General features: G+C 39.2%; 1 protein-coding gene across 1 annotated transcript in view; it reads right to left on the reverse strand.

Moving 5' to 3' along the window:
• Nucleotides 1-22,856, reverse strand: part of LOC103208590 (butyrophilin-like protein 3) — a 78,972-nt gene that overhangs the window by 46,994 nt on the left and 9,122 nt on the right. The window contains exon 2 of the mRNA XM_007954285.1: nt 20,806-21,153. Coding sequence (XP_007952476.1) covers nt 20,806-21,153 — 348 coding nt within the window. The remainder of the gene's footprint in view (nt 1-20,805; nt 21,154-22,856) is intronic.

Consider the following 22,856-nt stretch of genomic DNA (forward strand, 5'->3'; position numbering starts at 1 on the left):
TCATGGAAACAATTAGTCCTAGAGACTGGTACACCATCTGATCTGCAGCCTATATGTCTATGAGACCAGAAGAACTAGATGGTGCCTGGCTATCACTGTCACCCACTTGGAAGGAGATCTATGTAGGAGATCTTGATAGAGAGGGAGAACAATGTGGAACAAAACTCAAAATCATTTGGAGGAAAAAAGGGGGGGGACCAGATTTGCTGGTCCGATGGAGCCTGGTGGAACCACTGAGACTATGCCCCTAACTGCCCTTCAGGTCTGGAATTGAACCCACACCTGTGGTTTCCAGCCAAGCAAAAGACAGGCATATAAGTTGAACATTTACCTCAAGTAGATACTCTCCTTGGAGAGAACAATCATGGGAGAAAGAAGGATTGCTTATGCACAGGGTGACAGCTCAGGGTGCAGGAGTCCATGGAGGGATGGACACAGGGAAGAGGTAACTATGGGGAGGAAGTGGGAGGAGAGCTGTTGCATTGTGGTAAACTGTGGTCAATGTCATGAGACAAAGTATATGTGAACTGCTGTATGGAAAGTGAATTTGCTGTGTAAATCTTCACCCAAATCATAATAAAAAAAAAGAAAGAAAGAACAATTTTACTAAATAAGTGGATGATTAGAAATCACACAGAAACATTTAATGGAAATCAAGGAGATTAATACTAAAAATTCAGAAATAAATAACATATTGGTAGAACAGAGGCATATAACTGAATCTACGGAAGACAAAATCATTGACATTGATGAAAAATCTCTTAATGGTAATCTGTTAAAGGAACGATAAAAAAAAAAAATGAAGAAGAACAAACCCTAAGAATGGGAATTCTTGGAATTCCAGAACAGGAAGAGCCCAAAAAAACACTGAGAAAATTGTCAAAGTTTTTTTAGAAGAAATTTCCCTAATATCATTAAAGACTAAATCATATGCATTCAAGAAGATCAACGAAGCCCAAATAATATAGATCTCAAAAGAATATCACCAAGACATGTCATAATCAAACTCTCCGAAACTGAAAATAAAAGAAGAATCCTGAAAGCAGCTTCAGAAAAATGAAAAGGTACCTACAAACAGCTTTAATTTCTCAGCAGAAACCATGCAAGCAAGAAAGCAATGGGAAGATATATTAAAAAACCTGGAAGAAAACAATTACAACCAAGAATTATATATTCAACAAAATTAACCCTCAAATATGATGTCAAAATTAGGACATTCTCAGATAAACAGAAATTAAAGGAATTTGTAAAAAAAAAAAAAAAAAAAAAAGACAAACTACATTGAATGTTAAATGGAGAACTTTGGACCAAAAACCAATAATGGGAGAAAATAACCTGAGATTATGACACATGACAACATTAGCTGGATATCAACCCAGATATAGAATAATCAAAAATAAAACCACAAGACTGAAAACCGGTAACAAGTTCTGTCAGTTTGTAAATAATGATAACTATAGAGCAAATAGAGGGAATAAATGATGTTGTTAAAAACTTCCAAATGCAGAGGGAGTAAAGATTATACCAAGATTGAAGAACTGTTTTAAATTTGGGAAGATAATATTAAATTACAGGGTAACTGCAAGGAAAATTAATGCACCTTCTCACCATACTGCACATGGCAGTCTTTAATCTTCATCAATAAATGCTTCTAGTCATCCTCACTTTCACCAAGCAAAGCTGTGTCGTCTGCATATCACAGGTTGTTAATGAGTCTTCCTCCAATTCTGATGCCACATTCTTCATATAGTCCAGGTTCTCTGATTATTTGCTCAGTGTACAGATTGAGTAATATGGTGAATGTATACAACCCTGACACACTCCCTTCCTGATTTTAAACCATGCAGTATCCCCTGTTCTGTTCAAATGACAGCCTCCTGGTCTGTGTACAGGTTCCTTATGAGTACAATTATGTGTTCTGGAATTCCCATTCTTCTTAATTTTATCCATAATTTGTTATGATCCACACAATTGAATGCTTTCTCATAGTGAATAAAACATACGTAAACATCTTTCTGGTATTTGCTTTCAGCCAAGATCCATCTGATGTCAGCAATGATATCCCTCATTCCACATCCTCTTCTGAATCCAGAAGACTGGAAGACTTGAAGTCCTCTGTCAATATACTGCTGCAATCATTTTTTGAATTATCTTCAGCATTATTTTATTTATGTGTGATATCAATGATATTGTTTGATAATTTCCACATTCTGTGGGATCACCTTTCTTTGGAATGGGCACAAATATGGACCTCTTCCAGTCAGTTGGCCAGGTGGCTGTCTTCCAAATTTCTTGTCATAGACAAGTGAGTGCCTTAGTTTGTTGAAACATCTCAAGGGGTATTCCATAAATTCCTGAAGCCTTGTGCATTGTCAATTCCTTTAGCAACTTCAACTTCTTCCTTCAGTACCATTAGTTCTTGATCATATGCCACTTCTTGATATGGATGAACATTGACTAAATTCTTCTTGGTACAGTGACTCTGTGTATTCTTTGCATCTTCTATTGATATTTCCTGCATCATTCAATATTTTTCCCATAAACTGCCATTGTGTCGATTCCAACTCATAGCAACCCCTCCTTGGGTTTCTAAGGTTGTATCTCTACAGAAGTAGATTGCCCAGTCTTCCTTCCAAGGAGTGGCTGGTGGGTTTGAACCACCAGACTTCTAGTTAGCAGTCAAATGCCTCAGACACAACTCTACAAGAGCACCAATAGAATCTTTCAATATTGCAACTTGAGACTTGAATTTTTTTTTTCAGTTATTTCAGCTTGAGAAAGGCTTAGTGTGTTCTTCCCTTGGTTTTCTAACTCCAGGTCTTTGCATACTTCATTGCAATAATTGATTTTGTCATCTCAAGCTGCTCTTTGAATTCTTCTGTTCAGCTCTTTTATCTTGTCAATTCTCCATTTGCTTTAGCTACTATCCTTTCAAGGGCAAGTTTCAGAGTCTCTTTTGACATCCATTTTGGTCTTTCTTCTTTCCTGTCTTTTTAATGACATTTTGCTTTCTTCATGGATGATGTTCTTGATGTCATCCAATAATTCCGCTGGTTTTCAGTCAATGATGTTCCATGCATCAAATTTATTCTTTAGATGGTCTCTAAATTCAGAAGGGATATTATCAAGGGCATATTTTGCCTCTCGTGGACTTGTTTTAAACTGTTTTCAGCTTCAACTTGAACTTGCATGTGAGCAGTTGATAGTCTGTTACACAGTTAGCTCCTGGTCTTGTTTTGGCAGAAGATATAGAGCTTCTCCATCACTTCTTTCCACAGATGTAGTCTATCTGATTCCTCTGTACTTCATCTGGTGAAGTCCACATATATAGCCATCGCTTATGTTGTTGAATAAAGGTATTTGCAATGAATAAGTCATTAGCCTTGCAAAATTCTATCATGTGATCTCCCAGCCTCATTTCTAGCACCAAGGCCATATTTTCCAACTATCAGTGATTCTTCTTTGTTCCAACTTTTGCATTCCAATCACCAGTAATTATCAACACATCTTGATTGCATGTTGGTCAATTTTAGACTGCAGAAATTGGTAGGAATCTTAGATTTCCTCTTCTTTGGCCTTGGTGGTTGGTGCATAAATTTGAATAATAGTAGTATTAACTGGTCTTCTTGTAGGCATATGGATATTATTTTGTCAGTGATAGCATTGTACTTCAGGATAGGTCTTGAAACATTCTTTGTGACAATGAATGCCATGCTATTACTCTGCAATTTGTCATTTCAGTATAGTACATCATATGGTTGTGTGATTCAAAATGGCCAAAACCAGTCCATTTCAATTCACTAATGTCTCATATATCAATCTTTATGCATTCCATTTCATTTTGAAAACTTCCAATTTTCCTAGATTCATACTTCATACAATCCATGTTCCAATTATTAATGGATGTTTGCAGCTGTTTCTTCTCATTTTGAATCATGCCAGATGAGCAAATGGAGGTCTCTAAAGCTTTACTCCATTCACACCATGACGGTCAGCTCTACTCTGAATAGGCAGCTCTTTCCTAGTCATATTTTGAGTGGCTTCTGACTGGAGGAGCTTATCTTCTGGCACTAAATCAGATAATGTTTCAGGGTTATTCATAAAATGTTTCAGTAATATATCAGATAGTATTTCACTGCTATTCATAATGTTCTCACTGCCCAATTCATTAGTGAATGGCCCCTTCCTTCTTCTGAGTCTGTCTTAGTCTGGAAACTCTGCTGAAACCTGTCCACCTAGGGTGACCCTGCTTGTATTTGAAATACTGGTGGCATAGCCTGCAGCCTCACAGCAACACACAAGACACCACAGTACGACAAACTGACAGATAAGTGGTGGTCCACAATAATACTAAACTTTAATATATCACTTTCAGCAAAGGATAGAACTAGAAAGAAACTCAACAAAGATACAGAAGATCTAAGCAACACAATCAACAATTAGATCTCATAGATTAATACAGAACATTCTATCCAAGAACAGCACAATATACATTCTTTTCTAGTGCACATTCTCCAGAATAGAGCATATATTGGGCAACAAAACAAGCCTCTATAACTTTAATAACATTAAAATACTACAAATTATCTTCTCAGATTGCAATGCTATAAAATTACAAATTAAGAACATGAAAATCATGAGAAAAAAAAATCAAATACATGGAAACTGAATAACACCTTCCTTAAAAACTACTGGGTTATAGAAGAAATAAAAAATGAAATTTAAAATAAAAAAAAAATCTTTGAATCAAATGAGAATGAAAACACACATACTTAAATCTTTGGGACACAGCAAAAACAATTCTCAGAGGTCAATTTATAGGAATAAACACACACATAAAAAAAGAATATCTATGTAGGAGATCCTGGATAGAGTGAGAGAATAATGTGGACCAAAACTCAAAATCATTTGAAAAGAAAAAAAAAAAAAAGAGCAGGTTTGCTGGTCTGATAGAGCCTGATGGAACCACTGAGACTATGGCCCCTAGCTGCCCTTCAGGTCTGGAATTGAACTTACACCTGTGGCTTCCAGCCAAACAAAAGACAGGCATATGAGATGAACATTTACACTAGGTAGATACACTCTTTGAAGAGAACAATCATGGGAGAAAGAAGGGCTTTGTATGCACAGGGACACAGCTCAATGGGTAGAAGTGCATGGAGGAAAGGACACAGGGAAGAGGTAACTATGTGGAGGAAGTGGGAGGGGAACTGTTGCATTGTGGAAAATTGTAGTCAATGTCATGAGACAAAGTGTATGTGAACTGCTGTATGGAAAGTGAATTTGCTCTGTAAACTTTCACCCAAATCACAATAAAAAAAGAAGAAGAAAGAAAGAAACACAATCAACACCTTACCCCAATCTCCAACAATTAGAAAAGCAACAGCAAAAAAAAAAAAAAAAGCCTATAGTCACCAGAAGAAAGGAAATTATATACATTCAAGCAGAAAAGGAAAAAAAAAGAAACCAAAAACAGAAAAACAAATGAAAGGATCCACAAGACTAGAAGTTGGTTTTTCAAAAGAATTGATAAAATTGACAAATCACAGGCAAATTTTACAAAGGAAAATATTCAAATAGCATGAATAAGAAATAAAACAGGTGATGTCACAACAGAACTTACTGAAATAAAAATAATAATAACAAAATATTATGAAGAACTGTACTCACACAAATTTGAAACCTAGAAAAATGGACACATTTCTAGAAACACACTACCTACCCAAATTAACACAGTCTGTAGTGGAAAATTTGAACAAAGCAATCACAAAAAAAATGGTATAAACAGGTCATAAAAAAATTCCCAAACAGGAACAAAACTCAAAATTATTAAAAACAAAAAAAAACAGTTTGTTGGTCTGATATAGCCTGGTGAAACCCCTGAGACTGAGACTATGGCCTCTAGCTTCCCTCCAGGTCTGGAATTGAACTCCTGTGGCTTCCAGCTAAATGAAAGACAGACATATGGGCTGAAAATTTACATCAGGTAGATACACTCCTTGGAGATATCAATCATGGGAGGACAGAATGGCAGTGTATGCACAGAGATACTGCTCAAGGGGCAGGAGTGCGATGGGAGGGAACCACACAGGGAAGAGGTAACTATGGGGAGGAAGTGAGAAGAGAGCTGTTACATTGTGGGATATTGCAGTCAATGTCATGAGACAAAATGTGTATGAACTGCTGTGTGGAAAATGAAATTGCTCTGTAAACTTTCACTAAATCACAAAAAAATTTAAAAAAAAAAAAAATCCCAAACAAAAAAATATTGCTAGCCCACATGGCTTCATTGGAAAATTCTACCAAAAATTTAGAGAACAGCTGACACCAATTATACTCAAACTATTCCAAAATATAGAAAAGGAGGGAATAGTCCTAAACTCATTATGAAGCAGGCATATCTCTGATATCAGGCAAAGACATCACTAAAAAGAAAATTATACACTAATATCCTTCATGAACATTGGCACAAAAATTCTTAACAAAATACTAGCCAATAGACTCCAACAACATATTTGAAAAATAATACATCATGACCAAGTGGTATGCATACAAGATATGCGAGAATTCTTCAGCTTTAGAAATACAATCAATGTGATCCACCACATAAACAAAACAAAGGGGGAAAATCAAATGATTGTCAATTGACACAGAAAAGGCATTTCAAAACACCCAACACCCATTCCTGATTAAAAAAAAAAAAAAAAAAAAACTCAGAAAAATAGAAATCTAAGGGAAATTCCTCAGCATAACAAAGGGCACATGCACAAAACAAAAGGCCAACATTATTCTCAGTGGAGAGAGGCTGAAGACATTTCTCCTGCAAATGGGAACCAGATGAACATGTCCTTTATTACCACTCCTGTTCAATGTTGTATTGGAAGTCCTAGCCAGAGAAATAAAACAAGAAAGAGAAATAGTAGGTATCCAAATTGACAAAGAAGAAGTAAAGTTATCTGTATTTGCAGAAAATATAATTCTATATAGAGAAAATTATAGAGACTCAACAAGAAAGCTACGGAACTCATAGAAAGATTAAACAATGTAATACGCTAAAAAATCAACATACACAAATAAGTGGGGTTCCTCTACGCTAACAATGAGAACTCTGAAAAGGATATCAGGAAAATGTACCATTCACTATCACCACGCAAAAGATGAAGTTCCCAGGAGTAAATCAAACCAGAAACACAAAGACCTATACAAGGAAAAGTACAACTCATTACTACAAAAATAAATAAATAAAGAGACACATATGAATGAAAGCATATACCATCCTCATGAATAGGAAGACCTAGTACTTTGAAAATGTAAATACTACCCAATGTGATCTACAGATATAATGAAAACTTGATCCAGATTTTATCATCATTTTTTAAAGAAATGAAAAAAAAACTAATCACCAACTTTATATGGAAAGGAAAGAGACTCAGGATAAGCAAAGCAGTATCAGAAGAACAAAGTAGGAAGCCATACACACACAACTTGCTAGATAGCATTCAAAACAGTCTGGTATTGGTACAATGACAAACACATAGACCAATGGAAGAGAATTAAAAACTCAGAAGTGTATCCAATAATTTATGGACATCTGATATTTCACAAAGAGCTGAAACTCATTAAATGGAGAACAAATAGTCTATAACAAATGTTGCTGGCAAAACTGGATATTCTTTTGCAGAAAAAATGAAATAGAATTCATATCTCTCACTATGTACAAAAGCTAACTCAGAATGGATAGATTTAAATGTAATACCTAAAACCATAAAGAATATGAAAGAAAAAATAGGGGAAAACTTAGGGACAAAAACACATGGCATAAATGCACTATCAAACATAACAAAAAAAATACACAATCACCAGAAGACAAACTAGATAGATGACAGGAATTTCCTAAAAATTAAACATTCATGTTTAATTTTACATGAAGTCAAAAGACTTCATTAAAAGAGTAAACAAGAGATCTTACCAATAGGAAAAACATTTTTGGCAATAATATATCTGACAAGGGACTAATCTCAAAATTTATAGAAAACTTCAACACCTCACCAACAAAAAGACAAACAATCCAATTAAAAAAATGGACAGAGGACATGAACAGACTCTTCACCAAAGAAGACATTCAGGCAGCTAACAAACACATGAAGAAATGTTCTCAATCATTAGCCATTCAAAAAAAAAAAAAAAGTCAAAAGACACTCCCGTCTAGTCTGTTCCAACTTAGCAACCCCTCCTTGCTTTTCCAAGCTGGTATCTATACGGAAGTACATTGCCCAGTCCTCCTTCTGAGGAGTGCCTGGTAAGTTTACCACCAGCCTTCTGGTTAGCAGTCAAATGCCTTAGGCACTACACCACTGTTAGCCATTAGAGAGATGTAAATCAAAACAACAATGAGATATCATTTCACCTCACAATTAATAGCCAAGGATGTTGAAAGTGTGTAACCTTCATACACTGCTGGTGGGACTGTAAAATGGTACAACCACTGTGGAAAACAGTATGGTCCTTCCTTAAAAAGGTTGAAACAGAAAGTCCTTTTGATCTAGGAATCTCACTACTAGGTATATATCCTAGAGAAATAAGAGTCATGACACAAACAGATACATGCACACCCATGTTCATAATAGCTTTATTCACAATAGCAAAAAGATGGAAACAACCTAGGTGCCCATCAATGGATAAATGGATAAATGAACTATATTACATGCACACAATGGAACACAATGCTACATGAAAGAATAATGGTGAATCTGTGAAAACACATCATAACATGGATGAACCTAGAGGATATTATGCTAAGTGAAATTCGTCAACCACAAAGGGACAAACATTGTATGAGACCAGTACTCTAAAAAGTCAGGAAAAGGTTAACACAGAGAAAGAAACATTCCTTGAAAGTAACCAAGGTGGGAGGGGAAAAGAGGGTAGAACCATACTAACTTGGGTAAAGAGAAAGGCAACATACAATATGTACAATATGGAAGAGGTCAGCATAAACAGACTGCACAAGGCAGCAGAAGACACTGGGAACAGCACAAGAGTTAAAGGCAGTAAAGATAAATGTTATTACATATTCAATTCTGCAATAATACTAATAACTATAAGCTATGAGCTATGGAACAAGTAGGGAAGGCCAGGAAGCAGCAGCAGCAGGCTTTTGGAGGGCTGGAACAGGTAGGGCAAGCAAGATTCTGGGAGTGGAGGAGTTTGGAATGCTAATAGAGATGAACTTGTCTGTCAGTTTGTCATCCTGTGATGGCTTGCGTGTTGACATGAGACTAGAGGCTATGCAATCAGTGTTTAAAATGCCAACAGGGTTACTCATGGTGGACAGGCTTCAGCAGAGTTTCCAGACTAACACAGACTTGAAAGAAGAAAGAGGCCATCCACTTCTCAAACAATTAGCCAGTGAAAACCTAATGAATAGCAGTGAAACACTGTCTAATATATTACTGGAAAACATCATGAATAGCCCTGAAACATTATCTGAGATAGTGCCAGAAGATGAGCCCCTCAGGTCAGAAGGAACTCAAAATATGACTAGGAAGGAGCTGTCTCCTCAGAATAGAGCCAATCTTAATGATGTGGATAGAGTAAAGCTATTGGGACCTCCATTTGCTGATGGGGCATGACTTGAAATGAGAAGAAACAGCTGCAAACATCCATCAATAATTGGAACATGGAACGTAAGAAGTATGAATCTAGGAAAATTGGGAGTTGTCAAAAATGAAATGGAACACATGAAGATTGATATCCTAGGCATTAATGAGCTGAAATGGACTGGTTTTGGCCATTTTGAACCAAACAATCATATGATCTACTATGCCGGGAATGACAAGTCAAGGAGGAGTGATGTGGCATTCATGGTCACAAAGAATGTTACAAGATTTATCCTGAAGTACAATGCTATGAGTAAAGTACCAGTTAATACTACTATGATTCAAATTTACTCACCAACTACCAAAGCCAAAGATGAGGAAATTGAAGACTTTTATCAACCTGTCTGAAATGGACCAAACACACAATCAAGATGTGTTAATTATCACTGGTGATTGGAATGCAAAAGTTGGAAACTTAGAAGAATCACTGTTGTTGTTGTTATGTGCCATCAAGTCAGCCCTGACTCAGCGATCCCTCCCTGGGTTTCCAAGGTGGTATCACTACGAAAGTAAATTGCCCAACCTTAGTTGGAAAATATGGTCTTGGTGATAGAAATGACGTGGGAGATCACATGATAGAATTTTGCAAGACCAATGACTTATTCATTGCAAATACCTTTTTTCAACAACACTAAAACTGGGTATACATGTGGACTTCACCAGATGGAATACACAAGAATAAGATTGACTATATATGTAGCCAGAGGCAATGGAGAAGCTCAATATCTTCAGCCAAAACAAGGCCAGGAGCTGATTGTGGAACAGACCATCAACTATTCATAAGCAAGTTCAAGTTGAGGCTGAAGACTGTTTTAAAAAAGTCCACAAGAGCCAAAAGATGACCATGATTATATCCCTCCTGAATTTAGAGACCATCTAAAGAATAGATTTGATGCATTGAACATCAATTACTGAAAACCAGAAGAATTGTGGGATGACATCAAGAACATCATCCATGAAGCAAGCGAGAGGTCGTTTAAAAGGTGAGAAAAAAGAAAAGACCAAAATGGATGTTAGAAGAGACTCTGAAACTTGCCTTTGAATGGACAGTAGCTAAAGCAAATGGAAGAATGGGCAGGATGAAAGAGCTGAACAGAAGAGTTCAAAGAGCAGCTCAAGAAGACAAAGTCAATTATTATAATGAAATGTGCAAAGACCTGGAATTGGAAAGGCATAAGGAAAGAACATGCTTGGCATTTGTAAAGCTGAAAGAACTGAGAAAAAAAATTTAAGTCTCGAATTGCAGTATTGAAAGATTCCATGGCCAATATGTTGAATGATGCAGGAAACATCAAAAGAAGATGGATGGAATACACAGAATCACTACACCAAAAAGAATTGGTAGATGAGCATCCATTTCAGGAGGTGGCATATGATCAGAAACCAATGATATTGAAGGAAGAAGTCGAAGCTGCACTGAAGGAATTGGCAAAAAACAATGCTCCAGACTTGACAGAATACCCATTGAAATGTTTCAACAAACAGATGTCATGCTAGACGCACTCACTCAGCTATGCCAAGAGATTTGAAGACAGCTACCTGGCCAACTGACTGGAAGAAATTGATATTTGTACCCATTCCTAAGAAAGGTGATCTCAAAGTGTGTTAGGCTGGGTTCTCTAGAGAAGCAAAACCAGTAAAGCTCAGAGAGAAAAAGAGAGAGAGAAAGAGACATTTATCTTAGGAAAATGCATCACACACTTATAGAAGCTGGCAAGTCTCAAGTTCTTGGATCAAACGTGAAGCTGCAGACTTTTCCTGATGCGCACAGCTACAGGGGCTGACAAGCTCAAGGTTGGCAGGCAGTATACCAACTGTTGACTCCAACAAATGATGAATCCAATATCTCCAGGCTGAAAGGTGGATTGTTTGTTATGGACAGTTGTAGGCAGCACAAGAGGATCCTGATCCACAGAAGAGTGTCTCTTTTTCCCAGGATGTCCATAAATATATTGGAAGCAGTCCACACCCCTAGGGAAACTCCATTTCAGTGGACTGGTTGCTCAAAACATATACATCTGGTCTCATCATGGGAATAACCCACATCACAATTGCTTAAACCACTCAGAATTGTGGTCCAGCCAAGTTGACACACAACTTCAACTATCACAGTCCACCCTTTGTCAACTTGGCTGTTGTACACATCTCCTTAACCATATATAATCTCTAAGTAAGGACAATTATAAAGTTATATTTGTGCCTAACATGATACACTAACATGCGTACAACTGAAACATAGTTCATAACAGAAAGAAACAAAAATAAATCATGCACATATACAATGAAGAAATGTAACAATCACAGTCCTCATTTCTGCAACTAGCCATATCATCGTAGCTGATATTCAGAACTACCTTCTTCTACCACCCATTCCATATTTCCCTTGCCCTCAGCAAGCACTCAGCTGGTCATGGTTCTTTGCCTGGTGGGGTGACCCAAACCTTCATTCATGATGGGTCTGGGGCATTAGCAGTCATATTAGAATGGGGTTGCTACAATTTTCCATTGACTTTAATCAAAGGGTATGGTAGTACTACGAGACGAACTAAAGAATCTCCTGTATTCCAGACATATTCTTCTTTGCCTCTGTTATGTAAGGTGAATCCAATTTCCCCTTGGTAATCAGGATCTATCATACCACATAGTATAGTAATACCCTTCTTTCTCTGTTGATCCAGAAGCATGAGGAAGCCAAAATAGCTGGGTGGCATTCTTAATTCCCAGTTCAATGCAATCAGTATTATGTGTCCAGGTGGGAGTGTCCCTCCTTTTGGAACTAAGATATCCAGACCTGCAGAGCATAGGGTAGCAGAGACAGGAAGCAAAAATTCTTTGAGTGGGTCACTAGAGGTAAAAGTGAATGGTATCACTTCTGTTTCCACCCCTTGGTTCCTGGACTCCATGAATCCTGGCTATTGTACAAACAGCATCATATATTGGATGCTGGTTTAGAGCATATACAGCCTCCTAGAGAACATTGTCCCAACCCTTCAAGGTATTGCCACCTAGCTGGTGCCATAATTGTATTTTTAGTGGGCCATTCCATCATTCTATCAAGCTAGCTGCTTCTGGATGATGGGGAACATGGTTGTTGTTATTATGTGCTGTTGAGTTGGACCCAACTCATAGAGACCCCTCCTTGGGTTTCTGAGGCAGTATTACTACGGAAGTAGATTGCCCCATTTTCCTTCCGAGGAGTGGCTGGTGGGTTTGAACAGCCAGCCTTCTGGTGAGCAGTCAAATGCCTTAGGCACTATGCTGCCAGAGACCAGTGAATTCCATGAGCACTGGCCCATTGACACACTTCATTTGCTGTGAAGTGAGTCCCTTGATCTGAGGCAATGCTGTGTGTGATACCATATGGTGGAAAGGCATTCTGTAAGTCCACAATATAGTAGATTTGGCAGAAACATAGCATTCAGGGAAGCCAAATCAATATCCAAAATAAGTATCTATTCCATTAGTAACAAAATGCTGTCCTTTCCATGATGGAAGTGGTCCGATGTAATCAACTTGCCACCAGGTTGCAGGCTGATCATCCCAAGGAATGATTCTATATCACAGATTCAGTGTCTGTTTCTGATGCTGGTAGATTGGGCACTCAGCAGTGGCAGCAGGCAATTCAGACTTGCTAAGTGGAAGTCCATGTTGCTGAGCTCATGCATAACCTCCATCCGTGCCATCATGGCCACTTTGTTCATGAGCCCATTGAGCAATGACAGGAATAGCTGGGGGAAAAGGATGAGTGGTTTCCACTGAACATGTCATCTTATCCACCTGATTGTTAAAGTCCTCCTTTGCCGAGGTCACCTTTTGATGAGCATTCACATGAGACACAAATGTCTTTACTCCTTGGCCCAGTCAGAGAGATCTATCCACATACTTCTTCCCTGTACACCCTTGTCACCAATTTTCCAATCATGCTCCTTCCAATTTGCAGACCATCCAGCCAAGCCATTAGCCACAGCCCATGAATTCATATACAATCTTACATCTGGCCATTTCTTGTTCCATGCAAAATGAACAGCCAGATGCACAGCTTGAACTTCTGCCCATTGAGATTTCCCTTCAGGGTTGTCCTTCAGGGAAGTCCCAGCAAGGGGCTGCAATGCCACTGCTGTTCACTTTTGAGGGTGCCTGCATATCATGCAGAACCATCTGTAAACCAGGCACGAGTTTTCTCTTCCTCAGTCAGCTGATCATAAAGAACTCCCCATGAGGCCACAGGTGCAGACCAGGACAGGGAAGGTGATGTGACTGGAGTGGAGACCATAGGCATTTGAGCCACTTCCTCATGCAACTTACTTTTGCCTTCCAGTCTTGCTTGAGCCGTATCTCTGAAATATCACTTCCATTTAATGATGGAGTGCTGCTGTGCATGTCCCACTTTATTACTCTGTGGGTAAGACAACATCCAGTTCATGATTGACAGCTGAGGCCTCATGGTGATGTGTTGGCCCATTATTCGGCATTCAGTCTCTACTAAAGCCCAATAACAAGACAAAAGCTGTTTCTCAAAAGGAGAGTAGTTATCTGCAGAGGATAGCAGGATTTGCTCCAAAATCCCAAGGTTCTCCATTGCAATTCACCAATAGGAACCTGCCAAAGACTCCAAACAGCATCTCTATCTACTACAGACACTTCAAGCACCATTGGACCAGCTGGATCATATGGCCCAAGTGGCAGAGGAGCTTGCACAGCAGCCTGAGCCTGTTGCAGAGCCTTCTGTTGTTCTGAGCCCCACTCAAAACAGCAGCTTTCTGAGTCACTTGATAAATAGGCTGCAGCAACACATCCAAATGAGGGATATGTTGCCTCCAAAATCCAAAGAGGCCCACCAGACATCGTGCTACTTTTTAGTTGTGGGGGAAGCCAGATACAATAGCTTATCCTTCACTTTAATAGGAATATCTCGACATGCCCACACCACTAGACCCCTAGAAATTTCACTGAAGTGGAAGGTGCCTGAATTTTGTTGGGTTATTTTCCCACCATCTAGCACACAGATGTCTCACCAATAAGTCTAGAGTCATTGACGTTTCTTCCTATAAGGTCCAATCAGCATAATGTGATCAATATAATGGACCAGTGTGATGTCTTTTGGAAGGGAAAGACGATCAAGATCCCTGCGGACTAAATTATGACATAGTGTTGGGGAGTTGATATATCCCTGAGGAAGCACTGTGGAGCCTTGCCAGCTGAAGGCAAACTGCTTCTGATGGCCCTCTGAAATTGGTATTGAGAAAAAGGCATTGGCCAGATCAATAGCTGCATACAAAGTACCAGGAGACATACTAATTTGCTCAAGCAATGAAACTACATCAGGAACAGCAGCTGCAATTGGAGTAACCAGATGATTAAGTTTATAATAATCTATTGTCATTCTTCAAGAACTATCTGTTATTCAAACAGGCCAAATAGGTGAATTAAATGGGGATGTGGTAAGAATCACTACCCCTGCATCCTTCAAGTCCTTGATGGTTGCAGTAATCTCTGCAACCCCCCCCCCCCCAAGGATGTGGTATTCCTTTACTATTTTCCTAGGTAGAGTCAGTTCTAATGGATTCCACTTGGCTTTTCCTACCATAATAGCCCTTACTCCACATGTCAAGGACCCAATGTGGGAATTTTCCAGTTGCTCAGTGTATCTATTCCAATTATGCATTCTGGTACTGGGGAAATCACTACGGGATGGATTTGGGGACCCACTGGACCCCACTGTGAGACACACCCGAGCTAAGATTCCATCAATAACTTGACCTCCATATGCCCCCACTCTGACTGGTGGGCCACGGTGATGCTTTGGGTCTCCTGGAATTAGTGTCAGTTCAGAGCCAGTGTCCAGTAATCCCCGAAAAGTCCTATTATTTCTTTTTCCCCAATGAACAGTCACTCTTGTAAAAGGCCTCAGATCCCCTTGGGGAAGGCTTACGGAAAGATTGACATTATACATTTTGGCAATGTAGTGGCATCTTTCCTCAAGGGGACCTGGCCTCCCCTTTATTCAAGGGGTTGGTCTGTAAACTGACTCAAGCCTAGGAATTGATTGAGAGACCATGAGTCTGTACTCTGGCAATTCAATCTAGACTGCCATTCATGTGACCTAGAATTCTTCTGTCTATACAGATCAAGGAAATATTTAGTAACTTGCCATATATTTCACTCCTAGGAATACCATGACTAAGTAGCCAATGCCATACTTCCACACAAGTCAGAGTATTTTGATTACTCTTTTGATTCTGCTGTCCATTATGGTAACCACGTCCACCTTGTCTTTGTAGATTAACTACTGCCACTTGGCCTCTACTACCATGGGGTCTAATCAGCCCCATCTGTCTTAGTTCAATTAGGGTAGTTCCCACTGTCAAATCCAGATTACATGAAATAGCAATCACAGCTGCCTTCAAGGATGATGGAACTCCCTTCACAAATTTGTTTCTCACAATACTGGTGAAAGGTGTGTCCCCTGGACTCTCCATTTCTGGCTCTAGAGATCTAATCTGATAAATCCATTCCAACAGGCCAATTTCCCTAAGCCTCTGGATACCTTCTTCTACATTATACCAAGGCAGGTCTGGTACTTCAACTTGACTTAAGATGTTGTTGTTGTTGTTGTTATGCGACGTGGAGTGCATATGCAACTCATAGTGACCCCTCCTTAGGTTTCCAAGGCAGTATCACTATGGAAGTAGATTGCCTAACCTTCCATCTGAGGAGTGGCTGGTGGGTTTGAACCGCCAGTCTTCTGGTTAGCAGTCAAGTGCCTTAGGCCCTACACTACCCGAGCTCCTCCTGACTTAAGATAGGCCACCACATAATCCATGCTTCAGTAAGCCAACCAAATAAACTATTAGATCCTTTCCTAACCTCTTGAGCTGAAACCTTGAATGAAGAATCTGTACTTAGTGGGCCTAAATCAATAAACTCAGACTGATTCAATGTTACATTCCTTGCACCATTATTCCACACCCTCAGTAGCCATTCCCATAAATAGTCTCCATGTTTCTGTCTGTACATGTTAGCAAAATCAAGTAGGTCTTTTTGGTTGTAGCATACAACCTCCTCAGTCACACTTTGTTATTTCACCTTTTGGGGCTTGCTTGGACTTAACTTTAGTTATAGGTCTAGCAGCAACAATGGGTGGTTGGGGAGGTTCCTGAGAACATTCAGCAATGTCTTCCATAGCCTCTATCTCAGTCAATGACCCAGCAGGAACAGTTGGGTTAATCACATCAAACTGAGGTGGAAGGGATGATGGTTTTACAGTAATCCCTTCAGATGGGAGGGATTCTACAGAACTTCCAGGCTGCATATCCTCATCTTCCTGAATGTCTTCCCATATGTCTCCATTCCAGGTTTCAGGATCCCATTTTTTCCCAATCAATGCCCTCACTTTAACTTCACACACCATTCTGGGTTGGCAGTTAAATTGACATTGTAATTCAGCCACTCTTACAATAATACCCTGGGTTTGGTTTTCAGCAATATCAGCTCTGTTACTAGAAGAAATAAGACTTTCTTTCAGGACACAACTGGAAACATTGAGGTCTTTTATGCAGTGCTTGAGCTGTGACTCAGCAGCCCTCAGCTTGTCTCGCTCTTTCACCACTTTGACTAACATAAGCAGGATCAACCAACCAGTTTCCTTATACTCCTCACGCTGACAAAATTGCAGAAAAGTATCAAATATGTGATCACTTAGAGCCTCATTTCTCAAAAATGCTTGATCTATTGCTGGTGCTATTTTGCATATTAATGTTACCACCTCATGCCATGGATAAGTAGGGCCCTCTTTACTAATGGAGCCAGAGTCACCAGTGCCTTTACAAATCAATGAAATTGGAGAACCAAAGCAGAATCAGCGAGAACCAATTTAGGAAGCCCATCCTTATGATTTTGTCTTTCTAGAACCACTCCCGGTACCAAAAGAGTTAGGCTGGGTTCTCTAGAGAGGCAAAACCAGTAAAGCTTACAGAGAGAGAGAGAGAGAAAGAGAAATTTATCTTAGGAAAATGTGTCACACACTTATAGAATCTGGCAAGTCCCAAGTTCTTGGATCAAACGTCAAGCTGGAGGTTTTTTCCTGACTCACACAGCTGCAGGGACTGACAAGCTCAAGGTTGGCAGGCAGTATACCAGCTGTTGACTCCAACAAATGACAAATCCAAGATCTCCAGGCTGAATAGTGGATTGTTTGTTCATGGGCAGTTGCAGGCAGCACAGGAGGATCCTGATCCACAGAAGAGTGACTCTTTTTCCCAGGATGCCCATAAATATATTGGAAGCATCCCACACCCCTAGGGAAACTCCCTTTCAGTGGATTGGTTGCTCAAAACATACACATCTGAATTCATCATGGGAATAACCCACATCACAACTGCTTAAAACCCTCAGAATTGCGGTCCAGCCAAGTTGACACACAACTCCAACTATCACACAAAGAATGTGGAAATTATCGAACAATATTGTTGATATCACAAGCAAGTAAAATCTTACTGAAGATAATTCAAAAATGGTTGCAGCAGTATATTGACAGAGAACTTCCAGAAATTCAAGCTAGATTCAGAAGGTGACTTGGAGAAGGGATTATTATAACTGATGTCAGATGATCTTGGCTCAAAGCAAAGAATACCAGAAAGATATTTTTGTGTGTGTATGTTTTATTGATGAAGCAGAGGCTCTGATTGTGTGGTTCATAACAAATTGTGGATAACATTGACAAGAATGGGAATTCCAGAATACTTATGGTACTCATGAGGAACCTGTACACAGACCAGGATGCTGTCATTTGAACAGAACAAGGGGACGCTGCATGGTTTAAAATCAGGAAGGGTAGTGTGTCAAGGTTATATCCTTTCACTATACTTATTCAAACTGTTTGCTGAGCAAATAATCAAAGAAGCTGGACAATATGAAGAAGAATGTGGCATCAGGATTGGAGGAAGAATCATTAACAACGTCTGATATGCTGACGGCACAACTTTCTTTGCTGGAAGTGATAACGATTTGAAGCACTTGCTGATGAAGATTGAAGACTACAGTCTTCAGTATAGATTACACCTCAATATAAAGAAAACAAAAAGCCTCACAAGTGGACCAATAAGCAGCATCATGATGAATGGAGAAAAGACTGAAGTTGTCTAAGACTTCATATTACTTGCTTCTACAATCGACACCAATAGAAGCAGCAGTTAAGACATCAAAAGACATACTGCATTGGGCAAATCTGTTGCAAAAGACCTCTTTCAAATGCTGAAGACCAAAAATATCTCCTTGAAGACTAAGATGTGCCTAACCCAAGCCATAGTATTTTCAATTGTCTCATATGCATGTGAAAACTGGACAACAAATAAGGAAGACCAAAGAAGATCAAAGATGCTTTTGAGTTCTGGTGTTGGTAAAGAATGCTGAGAGTACCATGGATAAAAGAATGAACAAATCTGTCCTGGAAGAAGTACATCAGAATGTTCCTTGGAAGCAAGAATGGCCAAACTTCATCTCACTTACTTTGGTCATATTGTCAGAAGGAACCATTCTCTGGAGAAGGATGTCACGTTTGGTACAGTGAAGGGTTAATGAAAGAGGGGAAGGCCCCCAACAAGATGGATTCCCACAGTGGCCGGAGCAATGGTCTCAGGTATAGTAGGGATTGTGAGGTTGGCACAGAACTGAGCAGTGTTTCATTCTGTTGTACATAAGGTCTCTATGAGTAGGAGATAACTCGACAGCACATAACAACAACAACAACATATGTGGATACCAAGATAGACATTCCAGCTGAACAGAAGTGGGAAGATAAATAGGACTATATCATGAACATATATAGGTTTGACAGAGGATATATCTATCTATCTATATATATATATTTATATGTGCTGCAAATATGTCCATTAATATAGTAGAGTGTACAGGGGACAAAGTTATGAAAACATCTTAGCTATGAGCAAACATGTTGAAGGAATGAGTCACTGGGCCTGGGAGCTCAAGATTATAATCTTGGGGGACACTGAAGTCAATTGGCATAACATAGTTCACAAAGATAATATCCTACATCCCATTTTGGTGAGTAGTGACTGGGGTCTTAAAAGCTTGTGAGCACCCTTCTAAGATGCAACGATTTGTCTCTCTCTATCTGAAGCAAAGAAAGGTGAAGAAAATCAAAGACATATGGAAACAATTAGTCCAAAGGACTAATGGACCACACAAACCTCAGCCTCCATGATCTTGAAACCAGAAGAATTAGGTGGTGCCTGGCTACCACTGCTGACTTCACTGAAAGGGATCCCAATAGGAGGTCCTAGACAGGGTGGGAGAAAAATGTGGAACAAATTTCAAAATAATAAAAGTAGACCAGCATCACTGGTTTGATAAAGACTGGTGGAACCCCTGAGACTATGGCCCTTAGACATCCTTCAAAGCTAGAAGTGAGCTCACCCCTATGACTCAACTTTGAACCAAACAATAGCCAGTCCTATAAGGTGAACGACAGCACCAGGAAGGTACATATTCATTAGAACAATCATCCATATGAGATCAAAAGGGTAGCATTTGCCCAGGGATAAAGATCAGAAGGCAGGATAGTGTAGAAAGGACAAAGGGAAATGGTAAATAATAGAAATAGGAAGAATGCTCTTACATTGTGGGGATTGCAATTATCATCACAAAACAAAATGTATATGAATTGTTGAATGGAAAACCAATTTGCTCTGTAAACTTTCACCCAAACCACAAGAAAGAAAAGAATTAATCTACATACTGTATGATTCTATTGATATAGCAGTCTTGAAACAAACAAAAAAAAAAATTGACAGAGATATTGAAGAGATTAGTGGCTGTCAGGAGTTCATGATGGCAGCAGGTGTGGCAGCCACCTGTCAGTATAGTCAGTATAAAGATGTATCATGAGGGAGATCTTCATAGTGATAGGATAATTCTGTGTCTTGAAGTGGTAGTAGTTACATGAATATACATATGTGATAAAATAACACTGAACTATAGGTATGATACAATATGAACTGAAATTGTGGGATGCTGTCTTCTAACTAAATAGCCTAAGATTTAAAAATCTCACCCAACAAACTGTCTAAAAGTTCAAGGTAATACTATGTGATGACTAAGTTATGAGCTCTTTGAATAAGCAACTGACCTGACACCTGCAATTCCCAGATAGCCTCCTGGTAATTATTCTGGGAGATGAAGCTGCAGCCGTACAAGTCAGCATCTGAGGAAGTGACATTCTCCAGTCTCAAGGAGACATGCCCCTTGGTAATGGAGTCCTTTATGAGCTCAGTTCTCCCATGGTAGGATGGCATCTGCATATGTTTCTGGTCTTTCCCATCCTTGTAGATGTGGACCACATCAGAAAACCGATTCCTAAAGAACCTCACTTCCATGGCCTCTGCAGTCAACTCAGGATAGAGGAAGCAGGAGAACACTACATCTTTCCCCACCAAGGCCTGGACAGGTTTGTCTGGTCCAATCACTTCCCATTGGCCTGTAGGAGGAAACACAACAGAAAACTCAGCAAAAACCATTTCAGTGTGAATTATTCAGGGCTAGAGTGGACTGATGATATGTGCTGGGTGAAATGTCCATAATAACCTTCTTAACCCAATGACTTGCAACACCGTATCCCCTGACCCTTGAGAAAACACTTCCACATCAGTTACTTCATTTGGTCCTCAAAAATGTCCCAATACATGTGTGCTATAAATACTGACATTTACAAGATGTGAAACTGTATTTCAGACACTTGAGTTATCCAGAAGAGACACTTTCCAAATGCTGACCCTATGACTAGAGTTGAATCTATACCCACTTATCCCCCCTGTCTCTCTGCTTCACTATAAATTCACCACAGCTCATTTTTCATCTTTTTGCTTAAACCAAAGACAAATCCTTTTACAGTGATCCAGGAGATATATGACCCATAATTCAGGCTCCAGAAATGCCCTTTTCACCGTGTCATGTTGTTAGGTGCCGTCAAGTCAGCTCCAACCCATAACGACCCTATGTAAAACAGAACAAAACACTGCCCAGTCCTATGCCAGCCTCACAATCTTTGCTACACCTGAACCCATAGTTGCAGCCACCATGACAATCTATCTCATTGAGGGTCTTCCCATTGTTTGTTGACTCTCCACTTCACCAAGCATGATATCTTTCTCCAAGAAATGGTCACTTCTGAAAACACGACCAAAGTAGTTGAGACGAAGTCTGGCCATTCTCGCTTCCAAGGAGCATTCTGGCTGCACTTCTCTCAGGAAAGATTTGTTTGTTCTTTTGGCAGTCCATGGTACTTTCAGTATTCTTCACCAACACCACAACTCAAAAGCATCAGCTCTTCTTCGGTCTTTCTTATTCATTGTCCGGCTCTCACATGCATATGAGGCTATTGAAAATACCATGGCTTGGGTTAAGTGCATCTTAGTCTTCAAGGGAACATCTTTGATCTTCAGACTTTAAAGGGGTCTTTTTCAGATTTGCCCAGTGCAAGGCATCATCTGATGTCTTGATTGCTGCTTCTATGGGTGTTGATTGTGGAAACAAGGAATATGAAATCTTTAACAACATCAATCTTTTCTTCTGATGCTGCTTATTGGTCCAATTGTGAGGATTTTTGTTTTCTTTATGTTGAGATGTAATCCATACTGCAAACTGTAGTCTTTAATCTTCATCAATAAGTGCTTCAAGTCATCCTCACTTTCAGCAAGCAAAGTGTGTCATCTGCATATCACAGATTGTTAATGAGTCTTTCTCCAATCTTGATGCCACTGTCTTCATGTAGTCCACCTTCTCAGATTATTTGTTCAGCATACAGATTGAATAAATATGATGAAAGGATATAATCCTGATGCACTACTTTTATGATTTTAAACCATGCATTATCCTGTTGTTTTGTTCAAACCACAGCCTCCAGGTCTATGTACAGTTTCTTCATAAGTACAGTCAAGTGTTCGGGAATTCTCATTCTTCTCAATGTTACCTACTATTTGTTATGATCTACATAATCAAATACTATTGTATAGTCAATAAAACACAAGTAAACATCTTTCTGGTATTCTTTGTTTTCAGCTAAGATCCATCTGACAATCTGAGCAATGATATCCCTCATTCCACATCCTTTTCTGAATCCAGCTTGCATTTCTGGAAGTTCTCTGTCAAAATACTGCTGCAACCATTTTTTTTTTTTTTTTT

Source organism: Orycteropus afer, unplaced genomic scaffold, assembly GCF_000298275.1.
Source record: "Orycteropus afer afer isolate SDZICR_OR568_19922 unplaced genomic scaffold, OryAfe1.0 scaffold00455, whole genome shotgun sequence".
Taxonomy (NCBI): Eukaryota; Metazoa; Chordata; class Mammalia; order Tubulidentata; family Orycteropodidae; genus Orycteropus; species Orycteropus afer.